General features: G+C 43.2%; 1 protein-coding gene across 2 annotated transcripts in view; it reads left to right on the top strand.

Annotated features, from left to right (window-relative positions):
* Positions 1 to 25,656, top strand: part of GRIK4 (glutamate ionotropic receptor kainate type subunit 4) — a 759,832-nt gene that overhangs the window by 232,733 nt on the left and 501,443 nt on the right. For both annotated transcript variants that reach the window (XR_009632086.2, XM_060787230.2), the window contains exon 2: positions 25,304 to 25,435. Coding sequence is in view for 1 of the 2 variants with exons in the window: in XM_060787230.2 (XP_060643213.2) it covers positions 25,354 to 25,435 (82 nt within the window). In the remaining variant the exon portion in view is untranslated. The remainder of the gene's footprint in view (positions 1 to 25,303; positions 25,436 to 25,656) is intronic.

Genomic DNA, 25,656 nt, shown 5'->3' with positions numbered 1-25,656 from the left:
TGTTCGAACAAGCATTCGGCTAATCCGGTGCAATGAATTTGATGATCAAGGATTGGTAATCACAGACGATGAAATTGGATTGTGATTTTAGTTAAGAGATGCATTGGTTTGTTATTGGTGGCCCAATATTGTGTATTGTGTATGTGTTTTTATGCTTTTTAAACTGAATATTGTTGATTATTGTAGTGTTGTAAACCGCGTTGAGTCGCCAATGTAGGCTGAGAAACAGCGGTATACAAGCGCAGTAATAATAAATAAATAAATAAATAAATAAATAAATGAAATAAAAGACTCCCAAAATGGAGTTGAAAAGATGATATAAAATAGCAATAGTCCAAAATACAAAGATCAATAGTCCAAACTGGTAATGTCCATGCAGGCCCGTAGCCAGGATTTCGATTTGGGGGGGGGGATGAATTTGTTTTTTTGGGGGGGGCTGAGTCTGAGTGAAAGAGGGTCTAGCCTAGCAAACCTTTTGTATCATTACCCCAATACCCCCATGCATATAGGATATATTGAGTATGGTGATCAGATCATGATATGAATAAATATAACAGTTTAAATAATTTTTTCTCGAACCACCATGAGAATTTGGGGGGGGGGGGGTTGAAGACCCTCAAGCACCCCCCCCCCCCCCAGCTACATGAATATGTCCATGAAAATCCAAGATAGCAGAATACAGGAAATCCAAGAGCAAGATATGTGGAAACCAAAATAACAAGGCACCATACATGAAAATCCAAGCATAGTCAATAATCCATAGCATGAAAATAGGAACAGGCAAAATCCATTCAAACGCATAGACAAAGTTGAAAGCTGGTCATGAACATGATTGTTTAAGGAAGTTAGCTGCTCTGAAGAGCTCAAGGAGACAGAACCTAATTTACACTCAAACTTGACCCAACAAACTTGAGATCATCTTTTTTGCACCTGCACTTCAAGGAGCTGCTTCTCACAAATTCTGTCTGGCCTCCTTGTTAACCTTTCTTTGGCTGTCTCTGAGCAGATACCTAGTCTCTTATCATGAGTTAACTCCCCAGTCTCTGAAGGCCTGGCCAACTAATTCTCAGGCAAAACAGGAAAAAACATCCTCTATCTCTTCTGGCCCTGGCCTGTCTCTGTGATCTGCGGCCTGCTTTTCAACCGGAGGAGACACAGACTCAGTAAAAATCCTGCCATCTCCTTCATTCTCTGAATCGGAAACCCCAGCATTCTCAGCATCTGTCTGTTGAACCCCAACACCCTAGTTAAAACACACAAGAAGGAGACTGTAACTCCCCCAGAACTCATCTGCAACTCCCTAGGACAGTTCTGAGAAGCGCCGCACGACTGGATAATTTGGAGCATGGAAAGTTTGGCATAGACTCCTCACATCAAGGGAAGCACTCGCCATTAAAAGGCTTTTCATGTGCTTAGCTGTGGAAAATACAAAGCACCAGAGAAGATAAAGAGAAAAAGCAACGGATCCGTCCTCACTTTGTGCCGTGAAATAATTTTGACGGCGTGTTTAGACATCTTTAAAAGCAAGATTCTGCTTTCTCAAGGGGGAGCGCCTGCTTTGGAGGGGAAAAAATACGGCTGCATATTTAACGCAACCTGCTTTGTTGTAGCGTGGAATGCTCTTCCCAATTTATGTTGAAGCAACTTTGCGAGATCTTGAGATACTTTCAGCAAACTTGTTATTCATCATGGCAGAAGCTAAAGACAAAATATGCTGTAAAAGCAGGGAAATGATGCATGCGCTAATGTTGATCCTTCTGTCGGTGGTCTTGAAAGCATCCCTGAACATCGGCAACATCTTCTGCTTTGCTGACTTGGACCTTTGCAATGAGCATTTTCTAAAACAACAGGTTTCTCTGTTGCACAAAGATGTGGGCTGTGTGACTGTACACACAGCTCTCCTTATGGAAGAGAAGCCAAGGTGACAGCTTAGTTTTAGAAAATCTTTAAGGATCAGGGACAGGAGTGCACATCGGTAATTTTTCATTGCATACTTCACCCCCTCTTCCTCTTCTTCTTCTTCGTCCTCTTCCTACCTCCGCTCTTCTCCTTCTCTTCCATCCTCCTTCTCATCATCTTCTGCTTCTCCTCCTCCTCCTCCTCCCTCTACTAGACTCATAGAATCATAGAGTTGGAAGAGATCTCATGGGCCATCTGGTCCAACCCCTGCTAAGAAGCAGGAAAATTGCATTCAAAGCACCCCTGACAGTTGACCATCCAGCCTCTGCTTAAAAGCCTCCAAAGAAGGTGACTCCACCACACTCTGGGGCAGAGAGTTCCACTGCTGAAAAGCTCTCAAAGTCAGGAAGTTCTTCCTAATGTTCAGATAGAATCTCCTTTCTTGTAGTTTGAAGTCCTTGTTAAATTGCATCCTAGTCTCCAGGACAGCAGAAAACAAGCTTACTCCCTCCTCTCTGTGACTTCCTCTCACATCCTTATACATAGCTATTATGTCTCCTCTCAGCCTTCTCTTCTTCAGGCTAAACATACCCAGCTCTTTAAGCCACTCCTCATAGGGCTTGTTCTCCAGACCCTTGATCATTTTAGTTGTCCTCCAATGGACACATTCCAGCTTATCAACATCTCTTTTCAATTGTGGCGCCCAAAATTAGACACAGTATTCCAGGCATGGTCAGAATAGAGGGGTAGCTTGACTTCCCTGGATCTAGGCAATATGCTCCTCTTGATGCAGGCCAAAATCCTATTGGCTTTTTTTTTGCCGCTGCATCACATTGTTGGCTCATGTGATACGGCAGCAAAAAAAAAAAAAAAAAGAACCAATGGGATTTTGGCCTCCATCAACAGGAGTATAGTGTCTTGATCCAGGGAAGTCATACTACCCCTCTATTCTACTACTACTACTCTTCCTCTTTGTCTTTTTCCCTCCACTCTTCCCCTCCTTGATGGATTATAGGAGAAGATACATTTGGACAGGTAAACTGGGCTGGAACCATGTAGGGTTTTATAAGTTAAAACCAGCACTTTGAATTGTGCTCGGAAGCTAATTGGCAGCCAGTGGAGCTGGTGTAACAAGGGAGTTGTGCGCTCCCTGTACTCTTCTCCCGTAAGCAGCCTGGCTGCCCAGCATTGGACTAGCTGGAGCTTCTGGACAGTCTTCAGAGGCAACCCCACGTAGAGTGCATTGCAGTAGTCTATTCAGGATGTAACCAGGGTCCAAGTCATATCTAACACAATTTGCTTTGTTGCGGCATGCAATGCTCTTCCCAATTTATGTTGAAGCAACTGTGTGAGATCTTGACTGCAGTCTCCATTATGATGAATGACTGAGCCAAGGGTATGGGAAATCTTGAATTATTGAATGTCTTCATCATTTGATAACTCACCTGTAGCCATTATTTTAGTTTTCATAATGGCCATGTTTTCCAGGCTGTATGGCCATCTTCTAGAAGTATTCTCTCCTGACATTTTGCCCACATCTATGTCAGGCATCCTCAGAGGTTGTGAGTATATTGTTCCACAGTAAAGCTTCCCACCAGAGTGGAAATCATCTGTCGGACAGATGGCAAGCTATTTAACCTCAGCAGGCTGAAAGCTAAAACCAAGGTTACAACAACATCTGTCATAGAACTCCAGTATGCTGATGATAACGTCATCTGTGCACATTCACAAGACCTACAAGCCACTCTAAACACCTTTGCAGAAGTATACGAGAAGCTTGGCCTGTCATTAAACATCGAGAAAACCAAAGTGCTCTTCCAGCAGTCTCCGGTCAATCCCTCTCCAATGCCAAAAATACAGCTTAATGGTGTAACATTAGAAAATGTTGACCATTTCCGCTCCCTTGGCAGCCACCTCTCCACAAAAGTCAACATTGACACTGAAATTCAACACCACCTGAGCTCTGCGAGTGCAGCATTTTTCCGAATGAAGCAGAGAGTGTTTGATGACCAGGAGATTCGTAGGGAAACCAAGGTAGTTGTCTATAAAGCTATTGTCCTCCCAACCTTGCTATATACCTGCAATACATGGACAGTCTACAGACGTCACATGCAACTCCTGGAATGATTCCATCAGCGCTGCCTCTAAAAAATCCTGCAAATCTCTTGGGAAGACAAGCGGACAAATGTCAACGTGCTGGAAGAAGCAAAGACCACCAGCATTGAAGCGATGGTCCTCTGCCATCAACTCGGCTGGGCTAGCCATGTTGTCCAGATGCCTGACCACCATCTCCCAAAGCAGTTGCTCTATTCCGAACTCAAGAACAGAAAACGGAATGTTGGAGGACAGGAAAAGAGATTTAAAGACGTGCTCAAACCAACCTTAAAAACTCTGGCATAGACACTGAGAACTGGGAAGCCCTGGCCCTTGAGCACTCCAGTTGGAGTTCAGCTGTGACCAGCAGTGCTGTAGAATTTGAAGAGGCATGAATAGAGGGCAAAAGAGAGAAACGTGCCAAGAGGAAGGCATGTCAAGCCAACCGCGACCGGGACTGCCTCCCACCTGGAAACCGATGCCCTCACTGTGGGAGAAGATGCAGATCAAGAATAGGGCTCCACAGTCACCTACAGACCCACTGCCAGGATACTACACTTGGAGGACCATCATCCTTGGACTATGAGGGATCGCCTAACTGCTGAACTGCTACAGTAAACCTCACTGTGTGCTTTCTGTTTTGTCTGAACCCCAGCTAAAGAAAAGCTCATGAGATAGAAGACAGTGTGCATTTCATTTTCCCCAGCACAAGGATGAAGCCAAAGTAGAAGGAAGTCATTTTCTGCCCTCAAAGAGGATGAACAAATTAGGTGAATGCCATTCCCCCCTGTGCTCCATGTTCTGGCTAATCATAAACCTGCTGCTTCCTCGACGGGTGGTTGATGCTCCATCACTTCTGTGTCACCATTAACTTTGGTCTGGCAGCTCTTAAGCATCACCTACTCTCTCCTCTCCCTTCCTCTCTACAACATTTCTTGCCACTCCGACTTCTCCATCCTGCATCCCTCCAACCACTCAACCGCAATGCTGCCTTCTCAACTCCAGGTCTCTCTGTGTGGTCAGTGTTTCTATTTCTTGCTCATATATACCTGCCAGCATTATTGACTCAGTCCGCTCAGCATGTAGGAAGCTGCGCTGGATCAGCTTCCTGCCCAATTATTATTATTTTAAGTTGGCAGACCCGATGTTTCTCAAAAATCTGAGTGTCAACTTCTAATAGGATCCCCACTGAACTTAACAAAAGGTTCCCTCCAGCCATGTTGTGCCTCATCATTTTGAATGAATCGGGCAGAGCAGTCCGTGGGTTCTTGACATCAGGTGTCATGGCTCCCAAGCAACTCTTCAAACTGTGGAAACCCTTTCTGGCAAATGTAAGAATTTGCATTGTTAGAGCAAAATGAAGTCTCAGGCCTTATTTATTTATTTATTTATTTATTTATTTATTTATTTATTTATTATCTTTATTTATCACAACATGAGGAGACAGCAAAGCCTAGAGAAGACAATTATGCTTGGGAAAGTGGAAGGCAAAAGGAAGAGGGGCCGACCAAGGGCAAGATGGATGGATGGCATCCTTGAAGGGACTGGACTGACCTTGAAGGAGCTGGGGGTGGTGACGGTCGGCAGGGAGCTCTGGCGTGGGCTGGTCCATGAGGTCACGAAGAGTCGGAGATGACTGAACGAATGAACAACAACAACATCTTTATTTATACCCCACCTTTCTCCCTGCAGGGGGACTCAAGGCGGATAACACTCCACACAAGGCAAGTTTAAAAGGTACAACGCAAGAGTTAAAAAGCAATTAAAAAGGAATTAAATAGTAGCAGTGGGGTAAAAACAAAATTAAAATAGAATAGATATACTAAAATGGCACTCATATTCCCCTGATGGCATCCTGTAGCGAGTTGCAAATGATTGGATGCCTCCTCTGCAGAAAAAAATAAGGTGAGGACTGGGTTGTTGTGAGTTTTCCGGGCTGTATGGCCATGTTCCAGTAACATTCTCTCCTGACATTTCACCAGCATCTATGGCAGGAATCCACAGAGTTTGTGAGGTCTGTTAGAAACTAGAAAAATTGGATTTACATATCTGTGGAATGTCCAGGGTTGGAGAAGGAACTTTTGTATGTTAGAGGTAGAGGTGTGAATGTTTCAATTGGCTACTTTGATTAGCATTTAATGGCCCAGCAGTTTCAAGATCTGGCTTCTTACTGCCTGGGAGGTGTTAGCTGGCCCCGATTGTTCCCTATCTAGAACTCCCTGTTTTTTGAGTGTTGTTTTTTATTTACTGTCCTGATTTTAGAGTTTTTTTAATACTGGTGGCCACATGGAGCCCCCGATAGTGCAGTGGGTTAAACCGCTGAGCTGATAAACTTGTTGACCGAAAGGTCACAGGTTCAAATCCAGGGAGCGGCATGAGCTTCCACTGTCAGCCCCAGCTTCTGTCAACCTATCAGTTCAAAAACATGCAAATGTGAATAGATCAATAGGTATCGCTCCGGCGGAAAGGTAACAGTGCTCCATGCAGTCACGCTGGCTAAATGACCTTGGAGGTGTCTATGGACAACGCTGACTCTTCAGCTTAGAAATGGAGATGAGCACCAACCTCCAGACTGGACTTTACCTTTATCTAGCCAGATTTTGTTTATTTTCATGATTCCCCCCCGCTTCTGTTTTATCTAGCCAGATTTTGTTTATTTTCATGATTCCCCCCCCCCCCTTCTGTTGAAGTTGTCCACATGTTTGTGGATATCAGTGGCTTTTCTGTGTAGTCTGACATGGTGGTTTTGAGGATGGTCCAACATTTCTGTGTCCTCAGAGAATATGCTGTGTCCAGGTTGGTTCATCAGGTGCTCTGCTATGGCTGACTTCTCTGGTTGAATCAGTCTGCAGTGCCTTTCATGTTCCTTGAGGTAAGGACTTTCCCCTCTGATTTGAACTCAGATATCTTCTTATTATCACTTTGAAACCCATATTAAGAGACAAGTGGGAAAATGCATTTGATGCCCAAGGTAAATTACCACCCCTTCCCAAATAATTATCTGCCCCAAACTATTCCCCCAGTCCTCTGGCTGTACAAAAAAAAAAAAAGAAAAAAGAAAAACCTTTGTTGATGGGAATTTTGCAGAAATCGTTGTACTACCCTTCACAGCAGCCTTTGGCAGCATAACCAAATTATTTATTTTTCGTGTCAGGGGCAGACCAGACAGTTGTATTTCATTTTTTAACAAACCAACAAACAGACAGACAAACAAAACACAAAGTTTGCAAGCTTGGTAGTGGATTAAATGTCCTTTGAACATTATCTGGCCACTTGGAGTGCCTCTGGTGTTACTCTAAGAAGGTCCTCCATTGTGCAGGTGGCAGGGCTCAGGTTGCATTGCAGCAGGGGGTCAGTAGTTTGTTCTTCTCCACACTCGCATGTTGTGGATTCCACTTTGTAGCCCCATTTCTTAAGGTTGGCTCTGCACCTTGTGGTGCCAGAGCTCAGTCTGTTCAGCGCCTTCCAAGTCACCCAGTCCTCTGTGTGCCCAGCGAGGAGTCTCTTTGGTATCATTGATTGGGGTTCTGGGTTTGAGCCTGCCACTTTTGGACTCTCGCTTGCTGAGGTGTCCCAGCTAGTGTCTTTGCAGATCTTAGAAAACTATTTTTTCATTTAAGTCGTTGACGTGCTGGCTGATACCCAAACAGTGGATGAGCTGGAGATGTCTCTGCCTTGGTCCTTTCACTATTGGTTGCTACTTCCCGGCGGATGTTCAGGTGGTGCAATACCGGCTAGACAGTATAATTTCTCCAGTGGTGTAGGGTGCAGACACCCCGTGATGATGCGGCATTTTTCATTAAGAGCCACATCTACTGTTTTAGCGTGGTGAGATGTGTTCCACACTGGGCATGCATACTCAGCAGCAGAGTAGCATAGCGCAAGGGCAGATGTCTTCACTGTGTAAGCATAACCACTGGTAATGAATGTTGGCAGTTGCAGTTGAGCAACTCCTATCCTAAACCAACCAAAACAATGTTGCTAGTTTGGAGTTGAGAGGGATTTCCAATATGTCTGATCTACAAGGAGTCACGCACCTCAATTCATTTGGTAGCCATTTCCCTATCCTTTTTGCGGAATTCTGCAGGATCTTACAGAAATGCAGTATGTCATTAAGGCCAGATGGCAAACTGACAGAGAAAGATATTAAAGAGGTGGGTGTCAGAGAGCTAAGATCACACCGGGGTGCTGGATTTGGCTTTCCCTCTTCTTTCCGCCAGACACCGTGGGGATGGAGGGATTTGTCACTGCACTTTTCATTATCTTACTTTGGCAGGGCTATTCTTTGCCACTCTGACAAGCTTTTCCAACTATTTTCCTTTCCATGTTAGTCTTTTATGTTTCATTTAACAAATGCTGGCAAGTGTGAAATCTCTCCGGGGTCTTGATCCTTCCGCAAGAGCTGCCAGCATTTCTTAAGGGGTGGCCTCTCCTAGCAAATGGCACTAACCGGTAATAAGAATCGGGAAGAAGATGGAATCAGAATTTGACCAGGGCTGGGGAATGATGGACAGAGAGTTGGATAGAACTATATCTTACTTTTTAAAAAAAGTCACCGTTCTAATCCTTTTCAGGGTTTGATTTGGGGAATCACATGGTGTAGTGTTATGTGAGAGTGCTGAACTAGAATGTGATTCAAGTTCAAGTCCCCACTGAGACACAAAATCCATTGTGCGATCTCCATCTCAGCCTGGCCTAGCATGCTGGGTTGTTGTGAGTGCAAAGTAGGGAGGAAAACAGTTAGCGTATATATTCTCGTATAAACCCACCCAAATTTATTTATTTATTTATTTATTTATTTATTTATTTATTTCAAAGTTTTATATACCGACCTTATCACCTCTTTTGAGGGACTCAGACCGGTTTCCAACCATAAAAACACATAAAATCGGTAAAACATCATAGTTCATATTACAATAACACATTAAAATAACAGATATATTCAAAACTACAGTGGTCAGTCGTCATACTAAAATCTATTATACATCATCTTCCATCCATATCTTAGGGTGTTGTCTCACTTATCGAAAGCCTGTCTCCATAACCACGCCTTCACCTGTTTCCTAAATGTCAGGATAGAAGGGGCGGTTCTGATCTCCAGTGGGAGAGAGTTCCAGAGTCGTGGGGCCACCACCGAGAAGGCCCTGTCCCTCGTCCCCACCAGATGCACTTGTGAGGCCGGTGGGACCGAGAGCAGGGCCTCTCCAGACGATCTTAATAATCTTGATGGTTCATAGGGGAGAATACGTTCGGAGAGGTAAACAGGGCCGGTGTCGTTTAGGGCTTTATAGGTTAACACCAGCACTTTGAATTGTGCTCAGAAGCTAATTGGCAGCCAGTGGAGCTGGTGTAACAGCGGAGTGGTGTGCTCCCTGTACCCAGCACCCGTTAGTAGTCTGGCTGCCGAGCGTTGGACTAACTGCAGCTTCCGGGCAGTCTTCAGAGGCAACCCCACGTAGAGAGTGTTGCAGTAATCTAAACGGGATGTAACCAAATATAAGTCGAGGCATCTAATTTTGCCACAAAAGAACTGGGGGAAAGGATTGGCTTGAGTATAAGTCGAGAGTGGGAAATGCAAATACTCATAAATTTCAAAATAAAAATAGACACCAATAAAATTACATTAATTGAGGCATCACTAGCTTAAATGTTTTTGAATCTATACAAATAAAATGTAATGTTAGTTTGTGGGATTAACATAACTCAAAAACCACTGGATGAATTGACACCAAATTTGGGCGCAGTACACCTATCAGGCCAAAGAGTGACCATCACTCATAAAAACATTGAAAAACACAGCAGAAGGGACTTCAAAAGCCAAAAAAGCAAAAAAAAAAATGCTACAGCACATGTACAAAATGACTCCCCCAGCAAATAAACCACACACAATAGCATATCCACATTCTCTTCCGGACTACAGCTGCCAGTATCCCCTAGACCAGGCCCTTCAGGAGAGGAGGAAATGCACTGCTTCCAAGCTGCAAGCTTTCTTCTCCTTGGATTTCTTTGACAGCATCCCAATCCATGGATATTTCTTATTTCCTATTCCTGGACTGCAACTCCCAGCAATCTTCCAGATAAATAGATTAGATAGAGATAGATAGATTGGTAGGTAGATAGATCCATCAGGAGAACTGCTGAGAGTTGCAGTACAAGGATTAGTAGAGACGGAAAAAAGAGGAGAAAGTCGAAGGGAAAGAAAAGGGGAGGGGGAAGGGAAGAGGAAGAGAAGGAAGGAGAAAATGAAAGAAAAAAGGGGAAGGAAGGAGAGAAACAAAGAAGAAGAGAAAGTGGGAGGGAAGGTTGGCCACAGCAGTGTGTAGTGGGTACAGATAATAGTTACATGAAACTATATTTTAAAATAAGACTGTCAAACTCCGGTTAAATCATATTCTAACTTTTTTTCAGTGTAAATATGCTTACGTATCCTTCCAATAATCACCATAGTTTATTTAAACCATATATTTTGGGGAAAATGCTCTGGGTAAAGGAATAAGGAAAAGTGGGAAAGACTGGCATGGGAAGGGGGAGGGAAAGAAGAACTGGAAACATGAAAATGTTGGAGTTGGAAGGGGTGACTGAAAAAGTAGGGCAGATTGGGGTGGGAAGGGGGCAACTTGGGAAGGGGGAACAACTTAGGTGTGAAAGGGGGGCTGGAAACTGGGAAAGGTTGGGATGGAAGAGGGGAAATACCCCAGTCTAGATTGTGTAATCAGGGGAGGGGGTTAGGAAAAGCTGGGGAAACTGGGGTGGGAAAGAGGGGCAACTGGAAAAGATTGGATGGGGAAAGGGAGATTGCAAAATGAGAAAGACAGGAGTGCAAAAGGGGGGCTGGAAAGGTGAAAAGATTTGAGTGGGAAGTGGGGCAAGTGGAAAAGTGGGAAAACCTGATGTGGGAAAGGGGGCTGGGAAAGTGGTAAAGACTGGGGTGAGAAAGAGGGGCTGAGAAAGTGGGAAACTGCAGTGGGAAAAGGGGCAAGACTGAAATGGGAAAGAGAGGCTGGGACATGTGAAAGGCTGGGATAGAAAGGGAGCCAAAAAAGTGCAATTGAGGAGCTGAGGATAGTAAAGACTGGGGTAGGAAGGGAGAAACTAAAAAAGGAAGACTGGGGTGGAAAAAGGGGGCTGGAAAAGTGGGGGGGGGGGCTGAGGCGGGAAGGTAAGAAGTGGGAGGGACTTTAAAAAGGGCTGAAAAACTAGGCTTATACTTGAGTATATATGGTAATTAACCATTGGAGTAAGGTGAGATAAAAAGGTAAGTAAAGGAAATGCAATGCAGTGAACTGGGACTTTGCTTGGGGACCCTTCTTGGATGTCAGAATCCATGGGTGCTCAAGGTCCATGATATACAATGGCATAGTAAAACAATGTCTTGTCGAAGGCTGTCATGGCTGGGTTGTTGTAGGATTTTTCAATGTGAAACATTCACACCTAGCTCCAACAGACAAGTGTTCTTTGTCCCACCCTGGTCATTCCACAGATATATAAACCCAATTTTCCTAGTTCCAATAGACCTCACAACCTCTGAGGTTGCTTGCCATAGATGCAGGTAAAACATCAGGAGAGAACATGGCCATATAGCCTGAAAAAACCTACAACAACCTATTAAAAATGTCCTTTATAAAATGGCAAAATCCAGGAATCTTTTAAAAATGTATTAAAATCCGACAATGAGGAGGGCCAACTATATAGTGCATTGGCTGTTCTTTTGACAGTTTCAGTATCTGTCAAAGTCTAGTGATGTTATTTGTTGGTGAAATCAGTTGCTTTGAGGTGTGTTCAGCAAGGCAAGTTTCTTAATGGCATCACAAGTATGAAAAGGAACTGTAGTTACTCCCAATCCCATCCCCTACCTACCTTATCTAGCATTGGCTAGATAATGCTGTTGGGAATCAGGAGCTGTTAGGCTCAAAATAACCCTCTCTGGGGGTGATTCCACCAAAATATAGCAGAGTGCTGGATGCACAGTTCATAAGCAGCAGAAACTTACATGTAGTGAGCAAGGATTGGCTTCCATTCAACAGGATGGAACAGTATTGCAGATCCACAACTACATCGGATCAAAAATAATATGTTTATTAAAGATAAAAGAAATCAATTCTAGATAGGAAAGGTTCCCTGAGATAACTAGCTTCACTGAGCAATCTTCTAAGGATAAGAAAAAAGGAAAAATAATAAAAGTAGCTATGTCTACTACATCTTGTCTGGACAATGACAAGATGCCTCCTCACTCTAGAGAAGACAAAAGGAGAAGAGAGCCAATATGGAGAGCCCTGACCACATGGCTTTGCCAGGGCAATAAAAATACCTTTAAAGGGGTAGTTACTTTTTCCCTGAAGAGATCACATTGCTAAGTATTCAAAGGGGGAGGAGATTGTGGCATGCAAAGATGAGTAAGACAATCCCCTTCTAAATGCCTTCTTAAGATAAGCTTGCTAGAGGAAATCGGGGAAAAGAAATCCCTCTCTCTAATCTATCTAGGCATTGAGTGCTGGAGACTTGGAAATCGACCATTTGAATTGGTTGCCTCTTGCCATGCATGCCTATGTACATAAAAAATTGTTTGGTTTCATCCCAATGCTGGGATGAAACCCAACAAAAGTTTATGTACATAGGCATGCATGACAAGTGGCAACCAATTCAAATGGTCAATTTCCATTTCTGGAGGCTTCCAGGAGAGAAAATCCATTCCTCTCCACAACATCCCCAAAAACAGCCTTGGAGACCACATGAATTTCTAAGTCAGTGGTTCTCAACCTGTGGATCCCCAGGTGTATTGGCCTTCAACTCTTGGAAATCCTAACAACTGGTAAACTGGCTGGGATTTCTAGGAGGCCAAAACACCTGGGGACCCAAAGGTTGAGAACCACTGATGTAAGTGCTGCAACTGACTTTGTGCCCTTCCTTTGCAACCTGTAATGCCTCATCTATTTTTGCCCACTCTACTGTAATAATAGTGTTTGCCTCAGGTTGCCCTCAATGTCCAAGCATCACTTTAAGTGTCTGCTTTACTGCTCTTGCTGCTAAAGGTTGTCATCTTTTGTTTTTGAAGGGATACGTCATTTTCATTCATGGTTTTACTGCATGACACTTAGGGGTTTTTATGGGAACATGTCTGAAAACCTTTATCCATTAATAAGAAGTGCCTTAAAGCTACTATATATCTGATTAATAACGACGATAATGTTCAAAATTAAGTTTGGGGAAAAATTTAGCCTTTAAATTTTAGCTCCTAAAACACATCACGCTTTTAAGTTGACCATTAATTTGCACTGAGGTTATTGCCTTTTCCCTTCAGCTACATTTATGGAAAATTCTGCTATTGAATCAGTTCCTATTCCACTGTTTTTATGGTGTTTTAGATTGAATTGTGTTGTTTTGAGGTGCTTTAGATTCCAATAGGCTCTTGGTATCTGCTGGACTTTGGTTCCAGTAACAAAATCCATGAGTGCTCAAGTTCCATTATATCAGTGTTTCTCAACCTGGGGGGTTGCGTGAAGGTGTCAGAGGGGTCGTCAAAGACCATCAGAAAGCCCAGTATTTTCTGTTGGTCATGGGGTTTCTGTGTGGGAAGTTTGGCCCAATTCTATCATTGGTGGGGTTCAGAATGCTCTTTGATTGTAGGTGAACTATAAATCCAAGCAACCACAACTCCCAAATGTCAAGGTCTATTTTCCCCAAACTACACCAGTATTCACATCTGGGCATATTGAGTATTCATGCCAAGTTTGGTCCAGATCCATTATTGTTTGAGTCCACAGTGCTCTCTGAATATAGGTGAACTACAACTCCAAAACTCAAGGTCAGTGCCCACCAAATACTTTTAGTATTTTCTGTTGGTCATGGGAGTTCTTTGTGCCAAGTTTGGTTCAATTCCATCGTTGGTGGAGTTCAGAATGTTCTCTGATTGTAGGTTAACTATAAATCCCAGCAACTACAATCCCAAATGACAAAATCAATATCCCCCACCCAACCCAAATTGGGCATATTGGGTATTCGTGCCAGATTTGGTCCAGTGAATGAAAATACATCCTGCACATCAGATATTTACATTACGATTCATAACAGTAGCAAAATAATTTTATGGTTGAAGGTCAACACAACATGAGGAATTGTATTGAAGGGGTTGTGGCATTAGGAAGGTTGAGAAACACTGCATTATATAAAACAACATAGGAAAGGGGTGTGTCCCTGATATAAAAATAGCATAATCAAAGTTTGCTTTTTGGATTTTGTATAAATAATGGTCCAGCCATGGATTATTAATGACAATAACAGATTATGCAGAGAACCAGTGTATTTCAAGGAGAACTGGGTTCTTTTTGTGAGTTTGGCTAAGACTGGCTCCCCTTACCGTAGTCTAAAACAATGGTGCCATCAAATCTGAGGTGATCTGCCTTCCTCTGACTCTTTCCTACAAGACCCATGCATTTGGCAAGTCCATGAACAGTGCTGTTTCCTCTCAGTTCACAGGATCAAATCTCTCCAGACAGAGGCATACAACACCTAAAGGGATTAGAAAGAGGTAATACCTGACTGTCAGTGGCCATCAGGGTTTGTAAAATTGCTGTGCAAAGCGAGTGTTAGAAATCGAATCTGTATGTGCACAAATACATAGACAGCCAGCTCGCTCTGCGCGTCTCTTGCTCTAATACTGCCACCAGTAAATTCTGTCTCAATCCTGCTGTTTTGTCAATAACCTGGAAAGTTTTGAAATAACTGTCTCGAAGCCGTCAAATCATATGTTGTTCCATCACCCAATTCAGCTGTTGCAAGCACTTGGCAGTAACCAATTTCCCATGTGTTTAATATTTTTGAGCCATTGTAGCCTTACAAAGGAATTGGTTGCACAAAGAGAGAGAATGAGAGAGAGAGAGAGAGAGAGCAAGAGAAAACACACAAACTGAACTAGGAACTGGATTCATCGGCCAAATGAAGCAATTTTTTTGATTAGATCTAATTATTTAACAAGATTGTGTAGCTTTCAATCTCCTATCAATTTCCGCTTTTTTTCAAAATCTCATTCTTTGCAGGATTTAGGATGTTTTCCTTTAATATAACACAGTGTAGGGAAGAGTAAATGAGGAAATAAATTCAAAGAGATGACGGGCACAGGTTACGTATATGGTGTCCAACAGAAACATTAGGATTACTTCTCGTTTTTGTCACATTTGCAGAGGAATCTCAACTTACTGGTGAAGCCAAAGTCAGGGACCAAAGTGTCTGAGAAGCAAAGTATTGGAGAATCTCATAAAAGCAGCTCAGTGACTCCTCTCAAGGGTCACGCAAAAGAGTTATCCTTGGTGCTGGGCCCTATCTCCAAAATACCTTCAGCACCTTGGATAGCTCCTTCAACACATTCCAAACCCCAGAGTGGATTGATTGTCTTCCTGACATAGAAGCCGTTGGTGATGATCTAAACACAACCACTAGTATCAGTTGGAGTAGATCAATTGAGGCCATTGCTGAATGGCATGGCAACACTAGCATAAATCCTGTAACTTCAATAGAATCATAGAATCCTAGAGTTGGAAGAGATATTGTGGTCCATCCAGTCCAATCCCATTCTGCCAAGAAGCAGGAAAATCGTATTCAAAGAACCATCAAACCCTGGTCTGGTCTAGCATAGCATATCTAACGTATCTCCTTCTATTCCCCACCATGGAGTTTAAGATCTTCTGGGAAGGCCCTACTCTCAGCCCTGCCTCTGTCCTAAACACGCTTGGCGGAAGTGAGGGACAGGGCCTTCTCGGTGGTGAACCCCACCTGTGGAACTCACTCCTCGGGGAAGTTAGGTCATCTTCATCACCTTTAGAAAAAAGTTAAAAACGTGGATGTGGGACCAGGCCTTTGGGTAATTAAGCGGACAATGACAATGTTGACAATGGCTTGGAAATGGACTATGGATAAGTTTGATGGAGCATCCAACCGCAGTTTTCAATTAATAATGGCCACCAGATTGTAGGTGAACTATAAATCCCAGCAATTACAACTCCTAAATATCAAAGTCTATTTTCCCCAACTCCACCCATGTTCACATCTGGGCATATTGAGTAATAATGCCAAGTTTGGTCCAGATCCATCATTGTTTGAGTCCACAGTGCTCTCTGGATGTAGGTGAACTACAACTCCAAAACTCAATGTCAATGTCCACCAAACCCTTTTAGTATTTTCCATTGGTCATGGGAGTTCTGTGTGCCAGGATTGGTTTAATTCTATCGTTGGTGGATGTTCAGAATGCTCTTTGATTACAGGTGAACTATAAATCCCAGCAACTACATCTCCCAAATGACAAAATCAACCCCCCCCCCCCACGCCACAGGTATTCAAATTTGGGCGTATCGGGTATTTGTACCTAATTGGTCCCGTGAATGAAAATACATCCTGCATATCAGATATTTACATTATGATTCATAACAGTAGCAAAATGATAGTTATGAAGTAGTAATGAAAATATTGTTATGACTGGGGGGGTCACCACAACATGAGGAACTGTATTAAGGGATCACAACAGTAGGAAGGTTGAGAAACGTTGCTTTAGTTGGAGATCTTGCATTGAGCTGATGGTTAGACTCATCCAACGCTATGATACTATGAAAGCGTCACATAGAACAATCTCATAGAATAAGTGACTTCCACGACCAAGGGACCTCCAAGCCTTGTTTCCAGTTACCAAACTCTGTATCTCAAATGCTACAATCAGAAGTGGCTCTTGACAATCAGGGACAGTAATCTTGGTTATTTGTTAAAAAGTTTTCAATGCAATTTTTTTAAAAAAGATGAGCCAAAACTTAGAAGCCTCACGCTCTTGCCCCCAGAGTATAAAACCCAACGATGTTCATCCTTTACATTCACAATTTAAGAACAAGCATGGAGCGATAACCAGCTGTAGCTTGGCAGCCATCACAGTCCTGAAAATTATATGCATATTACATTAATTACATGTAATTAAAGCATGCAGATTAGCAGAGCAGCCCCTCCCAATACCCAGTGCATTTTACTCTGTGCTTAAGACTTTATCCACCCCTTAATTAAATGTGATGGCGTTGGGGGGCTGGGGAGAGAATTCAGCTCACTTTGGGGCTTTGACCACACCGAACGCATGAGAATGTCTGCCTTTTTATTGAATCCACTCATGTTTACGCCTTTCCCACTGTGTAATAAATCTTCAGGGCTGCAAGATTCAGGAAGGTAGGCAATGGGAATAAATTATTGTGATTCGAACTCATATCTGCCAAAGAAATCGCACAAGATGTGGCCAAAAAGAATTGCAGTGTTTTGGAATAAACTCACAGGTCCAGTAAAAGAAGAATATTTTATGAGTGTCTTTGTGTGAATATGTTTGCATTGTTCTATTCTAATTGAACCATATCTCTCTTCCTTATTATCACTATGATAGCAATACCATACAAGGAATTGATATGAAGGATTTCACTTTTCTTTGGTTATGTATCTGCATTGCAGAATTAATGCAGGTTGACACCACTTTAATTGACATGGCTCAGTGTTGTGGAATGTTGGGAGTTGTAGTTTGGAAGAGATGGCTAAAAGCTTTGTAAAATTACAATTCCCATAGTTCCAGTGTTGCATTATGTCATGACAGTTAAAGAAGTATCAAGCTGCATTAATTCTGCTGTGTCGATGCACCCTAACTCATTCACATAGGGTCTCTTATAGCACTATATTTCTTCTTGGTGCCTCCGTCAATCATCCCACTGAAAATAATGGAGTTCGGTATTTTCTGTGGTTTCACATATCCATGTGAAATCCAGAAATGTATCCCCCATGGGTCATACTATACAGAAGAAATAAACTATCATAAACAAAAATATGGGTCAGTTTGGTCAGAAGAACTCCCAATATTTAGCCAAAAACAGCCTCATGGGATTCTACCCAATAGGCGCTCCATTTAAAAGAAATAGAAATAAAAATGTTATTCTAAAGCCTCCCAAGGGCAATGCATAGGAGCTATTTTTGGTCTGTTGCCTATTGTATCTGGATTCAGTAGGCAAAGCAGGACTATGTTTAAAGGCATTGCCCTTTGCTTATGGCCTCAGTCTGAGGGCAAGAACCTTTATAGTCTCGCCAAGAAAGATGTGGCAAAATGCCTGCCTTAAGAATACCTGCAAAGAAGAGGGGAAGGAAAACAGTTTCAGCAACTCAGGTGACTTCTGTTTCCGCTTCCTTTCCCAGCAACCATATCTTTTCAGTTCCTCCAACAAGGTGCCTGCTTGACAATATTTTTACTATTACTAGGCATGGGCGGGTTTGTTCGGAAGTTGCGGATGTCGGAAGTAAAGTCGGAAGTTTCACTCTTCCAAACTGGGTTCCAAAGCATATTAGTGAGTCAGAAGTCCTCTGTAGTTCCGAAGCAACCTGGGAGCGAGAGAGAGAGAGAGAGAAATTGATAAAGTGACTGTGGGAAATCCAAGAGAAAGCCTGTTTTGTTTTTGTTTTTTGGTCACTTTTATCTGTTCTTTCCAAAAACCTCTGTCCTGAAACTCAACCCCCAGGTGCCTTCTGTAAGTCAGGGGAAAGGCACCACAGTTATTTTTTTCTTGGGGTTCAATTGCCTCTCCTGATGTTGGTGTTTTAGTCTCCTGATGTTGGTGTTGCTTGGAATGAGATGGTAAGAAGGGAATGATGAAAACCAAGTTGCTGCCTTTATATTCTGTTTGCATTCCTTCCTAACCCAAGACACGAATCTGTGGTGCTGTGGCAGAAAACAGAATTTGGTCTGGTCTAGAAGGGAGGCCACATAAAACATGGAGTCTTCTTGTTTCCCGATGCTCCAGAGATTAGAAAACAAATTGATAGATTCAAATGTTTGTTGAGACTGGGACTCAGGACACCTGTTAATGTGGAAAACTATGAATTAAAAACACATCTCTAGAAATGTCTAGGTCCTCAATGTGACCCTGTGATCATGTTCCAGGGGAAGATGTTGACCACAGAGATTTCTAGAAGACCACATTAATCAAATCCATGAATAATCAAATTTTCAGTAGTTGAACCCGTAAATGTAGGTTTCCTCTTCAACATTAGGAAGAACATTTTCACCATAAGATGTTTTCACAGTGGAACAGACAGCATTGGAGGATGGTGGAGTCTTTGAGAAGATGTTAGAGTTGCATCTTTTAGGAGAGCTCTAATTATGTATTCCTGCATGGTGGTTTTGGACTAGATAACCCTTGTCTCAAAGAATGCATGCCTCTACGATCCTTCAAAACAGCCACAGGTTGCTACTCAAATATTCCAGACCTCTGTCCTACTCTGGATTGTGGCGCAGCTGGCTGAGTGTCAGCTGCATTAAGATCACTCTGACCAAAATGTCATGAGTTTGAAGCCAGCCCAGGTTTCCAACCAATTGTGTGTAGCCTGTTGTCGACCTTTGCAACCCGAAAGACAGTTGCATCTGTCAAGTAGGAAAATAAGGTACCACCTTAAAGTGTGGGGAGGCTAAATTAACTGATTTATGAGTCCATAAAGAAGACTCCAGCAAAGCATTCCAGCGGGGAATGTGGAAGTGCTTCATCAGCGTTGCAGATGGACGATGAAAGCGACAGCCTCTGTGTATGTCTGTATATGTTTGTATGTCAAAAATTGGCATTGAATGTTTGTCATATATGTGTACACTGTAATCCGCCCTGAGTCCCCTGCGGGGTGAGAAGGGCGGAATATCAAATCTGTAAATAAATAAATAAATAAATAAATAATGAGCTGCTAGGCATCTTGAACAAAAGCAAACAAGTTCCTGGGCCTGACATCCCAACTTCTGTGCAAGCATAAGCTACAACACTATTGCTTCCCATAGTGAGCCCTTGCATCTTGAAGGATGTAAATGACTGTCATTAAGCTGAAGATCCTCTGGCAGGTATAAGTTCAGCCTTGAGCGGATGAGACACTAATCGACTGCCAGACGGGAGACCTTCTCTTTTTCTGCCGTTGTCTGGTCATGCATTGGCTGCCTGGCTTCTCAGTGGCAATTACTGACACCAGGGCGCTTGGCATCTTCTCTCCTCCGCCTCCCGCCTCATTTGTCATTGCTGTCGCCCCAGGACAGGGAGGTTGTTCTTAGGCTCGTGGCTAAAGTTAGCAACCGAGGGTGTTTTTCGCCTGTCAGCTTGCGCTCTCCGTCCTCGCTCAGCACGGCCTCCCCTCTGTCCTCCTCCAAGCCATCCATCTCGCCCTTCTCCATCCTTAATTTAGTCTCCCAGCCCAGAGTTTTCTGACCAGCGTCAGCTTCACCTTCCATTTATAGAGCTCCTTGTGAAAGTGCCCAGGGGACGCATTATATTTACAGCAACGGGCGGGAAGTTGTGATAGGGCTAGGTGCCTCTTCTCTATTATGGAGGACCACTGGAGGCTGCCAAGAATGCCACACACACACACACACACACACAAAGAAGCTCAGAAGTGGCTGGAAGTCCAATTCGCATTTTGAAAAATGGGAGTATTTTGTGATTGTTTAACATTTAAATGGAGTGTTGTGGTTTACTAAAACACTTCTTAAGTTCTCCTTCTGGGGGAATGGCAGGCCCATCTGCCCACCCCCCACCCCCGAGCATAGGCTATAACTGTTATTTTTTCATTAATTTATTTGCTTATTTATACTTATAAGACTGAGTTAGAGGGGATGTGAGGCTTATGTATTTAAAACTATTTTAACTATTCATTTTTAGATAGTGCTAAGTTTAATTTAATTTACTTTGGCCACATCATGAGGAGACAGCAAAGCCTAGAGAAGACAATGATGCTGGGGAAAGTGGAAGGCAAAAGGAAGAGGGGCCGACCAAGGGCAAGATGGATGGATGGCATCCTTGAAGTGACTGGATTGACCTTGAAGGAGCTGGGGGTGGTGACGGCCAACAGGGAGCTCTGGCGTGGGCTGGTCCATGAGGTCACGAAGAGTTGGAGACGACTGAACAAATGAACAACAACAAAGTTTAATTTGAGCCCGCCAATGCTACATCAGGTTAAACTGCTGAGCTGCTGAACTTGTTGACCAAAAGGTCAGTGGTTCGAATCCAAGGAGTGGGATGAGCTCCCACTGTTAGCACCAGCTTCTGCCAACTTAGCAGTTTGAAAACATGCAAATGTGAGTAGGTCAATGGGTACTGCTTCTGCGGGAAGGTAACGGCACTCCATGCAGTCATGCCGGCCACATGACCTTGGAGGTGTCTACAGACAATGCTGGCTCTTCAGCTTAGAAATGGAGATGAGCACCAACTCCCAGAATTGGTCATGACTGGACCTAATGTCAAGGAGAAACCTTTACCTTAAGTTCAATTCTGTTTTAAGGGTCTGGAGGACAAGCCTATGATGAGCGACTTGAAGAACTGGGAATGTTTAGCCTGCAGAAGAGAAGGCTGAGAGGAGACATGATGAGGGCCATGGAGCAAGATGTGAGGGGAAGTTATAGGGAAATGGGAGAAGACTTGTTTTCTTCTGCCCTGGAGACTAGGGGCCTTTCCACACAGCCCTATATCCCTGAATATCAAAGGCAGAAAATCCCACAATATCTGCTTTGAACTGGGTTATCTGAGTCCACACTCAGATAATGTGGGATGTTCTGCCTTGTTATTCTGGGATGTAGGGCTGTGTGGAAGGGTCCTAGGATGCGGAACAATGGCTTCAAACTACAGGAAAGGAGATTTCACCTGAGCATTAGGAAGAACTTTCTAATGGCGAAAGCTGTTCAGCAGTGGAACTCTCTGCCCCAGAGTGTGGTGGAGGCTTTAAAGCAGAAGTTGGATGGCCATCTGTTGGGGGTGCTTTGAATGTGATTTTCCTGCTTCTTGACAGAATAGGGTTGGACCGGATGGCCCACAAGATCTCTTCCAACTCCATGATTCTATGATTCTGTGGACAGGAGGACTAATGATGGTGACTTGGGCTGATGGGAACTGTAGTCCACCCATCTCCATACTTGTCTTTGTCTTTCATTTGATTTTTTAACGGACTGTGAAATTATAGCATATAAACATGTGGACATATGTGAACATATAAAGATATTCCATACTAAGGTAGAGAAAATATGTATAGTATGGTTCCTATTTTCTTTGGGCATTATAAGAATTACACTTACTATGTTTATAAAGGAGTAGGAAAGGGATGCTAAATTATGCACAGTGCCCAAATTGGCAAAACTGTAATGGAATAAAAAATCATCCTCAGTTTTATTTTCCTCTTTTTTCTTTTTTAAAAAGGTTCTGTTTCTTAATTCCTGTCCTCCAGCCCCCGTCTCTGTTTTTGCTGTGGCCTTTTATTCCATTTTGCAGCTGCAGATCCATAATGGAAGAGAATCGTTCTTAATAATTGCCTGGGATCCACCCCCTGCTATAGATCAGGCCAGTGGTTGCCAATACAATGTTAGAGCTAATTAGCACCTCCTTCCACCTGCCCATCAATCTGGACAAAGTGGGCAGAATAACCACGAGCTTGGTTACAGGCAGAAGCCACTCAAGCTGGTTTCATTCTTGCTTTCTTGCAAACACTGGAAGTAGAAATCTAAGAGGGCAACTGGGGTAGCAGTGGGGGCAAGGAAGAGGCTCTCACTTCAGTTAAAAAAACCACTCTCAGATATATTAAAGAGTAATATATATATGGGCCAGAGGTTTAAATCATCAGCAACTATAAGATCTATCAACCAAAAGGTAGCAAATTCAAAGCCCCAGGTCGGCATGAGCAGCTGACCGTCAGCCCTGCTCACTGTTTACCTAAGCAGTTCGAAAACAGCTTTAGCTGTAATTGGAGAAATTAGGTACCGCTAAAAGCAGGGGAGGCGTTTTACAATGCCATAAAGAAAAAGAAGATCAGAAATGCTGGAATGAGGAAGTCCTGACGGCTCTTCGTCATGGAGGATGGAGTGACAGCACCCCCTGTGGGCTTGAGCCCAACCGTCCATGGCATCGAAACAATACCTCCTTCTGTGATATCTGTCTGTGTACTGTCTATACAAACAGCATTGAATGTTTGCCGTGTATGTGTACTTGTGGTCCACCCTGAGGCCACTTCGGGGTGAGAAAGTATTATTATTATTATTATTGTTATTGTTGTTGTTATTATTATTATTATTATTATTATTATTATTATTAAACAGTAGAAAGGTAGTCTGATGGGTATCTAAAGGGAGAGGTCCCAAAGCAACAAGTGAGATCTTTCTTCATAAGGAGCAAGTCCAGGTGTTTGTTTGTTTTTTGTCGTGTCAGGAGCGACTTGAGAAACTGCAAGTCACTCCTGTTGTGAGAGAATTGGCCGTCTGCAAGGATGTTGCCCAGGGGACGCCCGGATGATTTGATGATTTTAGCAAGTCTAGTGTAATGAATGCAGAAAGATATACTGCAGAATTAGAGGAAAGGTCAACCTGGTTGAAACCTTGGAAAAAGACTGTTTTCCAAAGCTCTGCTCCAGTCCAGATTTCACAGAGGTTCCTCCAAAAGTCTGCAAATACAGTAGCAATGAAAAAGCAGACTTTTCTTAGAATATGTCTTATGGGATCTAAGTTTCAGGTGTGTTTGGTGTTAAGTGCCATCAAGTCATTTTTGACTTATAGTGGCCCTATCACAGGGTTTTCTTGGCCTTCCTTTGAGACTGAGAGAATGTGACTTGCCCAAGACCACCCAGTTGGTTTTTCTGGTGTGGCAGGGATTTGAACCTTAGTATCCAAAGGATTAAACCACTGGTTGGCGGTTTGAATCTGGGGAGCGGGTGAGCTCCCGCTATTTAGCCCCAGCTTCTGCCAACCTAGCAGCTTGAAAACATGCAAATGTGAGTAGATCAATACGGACTGCTCAGTTGACAGTGGAGCAGTGCTCAGTTCAGTCATGCTAGCCACATGACCTTGGAGGTGTCTACGGACAACGCCACATAGAAATGGAGATGAGCACCAACCCCCAGAGTCAGATACAACTAGACTTAAAGTCAGGGGAAAACCTTTACCTTATTCAAAGCCATGGTCCAATTCTCAAACCATTTCAACATGTTGGCAACATCCAAAGTTGTACTGTCTCTCAATGTAAAAGCTCCATTTAGCTTCCGTTGATCATAAGTTCTGCTTGAACCACCTTCCCTTATGAATGTTCTCCAGTAAAATCAGTAGGCAATGACCAAATACTCTGAAACTACCAGATCTTGGTTAATCTAGAATGTTAGATGGGATCAGCTTTGGGATGGGACGATTTTGTAAGAATATTATTGTGGCTTTTGGTTGCATCTGATCTCAGCCAAACTTTGGGGGTATCTCCCTCTGATGTGTTTGTCTGTGTGTGTGTGTGCGCGCAAAGAGGATTTCAAGCAGACAATGTAGTTACAAATAGATTGGGAAAGAGAACCAAACCAGGCTAAATGAGAGGGGCATTACACTGAAAAGTGATACAAGATCTATTTACCTACAGTCATCTCCTTGCAGTAATTCGATCATCTCACACCAGAAGTTTCTCAAGCCGCTTCTTCACAAAAAAAACCCCTCAAATTAGCAAAGCCATGGATTTAGTTCTTTGCCTTAAAACATTGATCTACGCATCTTGATTTGCCAAAGGATTGCAGCATTGGTGAAACAAGACCTAAAAGGAAAGTTATTGGTTTGTTGTAGGTTTTTCGGGCTATATGGCCATGGTCTAGAGGCATTCTCTCCTGACGTTTCGCCTGCATCTATGGCAAGCATCCTCAGAGGTAGTGAGGTCTGTTGGAACTAGGCAAAAAGGTTTATATATCTGTGGAATGACCAGGGTGGGACAAAGGACTCTTGTCTGTTGGAGCTAGGTGTGAATGTTTCAACTGACCACCTTGATTAGCATATAATGGCCTGGCAGTGCCTGGAGCAAACTTTTGTTGAGAGGGGATTAGATGTCCTTGTTTGTTTCTTCTCTGTTGTTGTGCTGTTGTAATTTTAGAGTTTTTTAATACTGGTAGCCAGACTTTGTTCATTTGGATGGTTTCCTCCTTTCTGTTGAAATTGTCCACATGCTTGTGTATTTCAATGGCTTCTCTGTGTAGTCTGACATAGTGGTCGTGAGAGTGGTCCAGCATTTCCTTTGCCCCACCCTGGTCATTCCACAGATATATAAACCCTTTTTCCTAGTTCCAACAGACCTCACTACCTCTGAAGATGCTTGCCATAGATGCAGGCGAAACGTCAGGAGAGAATGCCTCTAGACCATGGCCATATAGCCCAAAAAAACCTACAACAACCCAGTGATTCCGGCCATGAAAGCCTTCGACAATACAGGAAAGTTATTGTTTGAGATGTACAGTGTCGTCTTTCACACCAGGATTTCATAGCACCATTTTTTCTGTTTCTCTCTTGCAGAGTGATGTCATGCCCAGACCACCACAGAGCTCCATGAGGATTTATAGAAGATGCCCCGCATCTTGGCGCCTCTGGTGCTCCTTTTGCTGTGGCTAATGAAGATCACTGCCAGTCCCCACTCTCTGAGAATTGGTGAGTACAGCTCTGGTTGTTGCCCTTTCTATTGTTGTTTCCTACAGGAACCGTAGACTCCAATTCACTGTAACAGGAATGGTCACCACTTGGTGTGTAGACGTGTATCTGCTTGCAGTATCATGTAATACCTAGGATGTTCTACCAAGCTGTGAAGAAGCCACATTCAAGTTTTGCAGTTGTGGGTTTGCATGACATTTCTCACCTTGTGGGCTCCAGCA

This window comes from Anolis sagrei, chromosome 7 (assembly GCF_037176765.1).
Source record: "Anolis sagrei isolate rAnoSag1 chromosome 7, rAnoSag1.mat, whole genome shotgun sequence".
Classification (NCBI taxonomy): domain Eukaryota; kingdom Metazoa; phylum Chordata; class Lepidosauria; order Squamata; family Dactyloidae; genus Anolis; species Anolis sagrei.
This window is presented reverse-complemented; position numbering and strand designations above follow the sequence as displayed.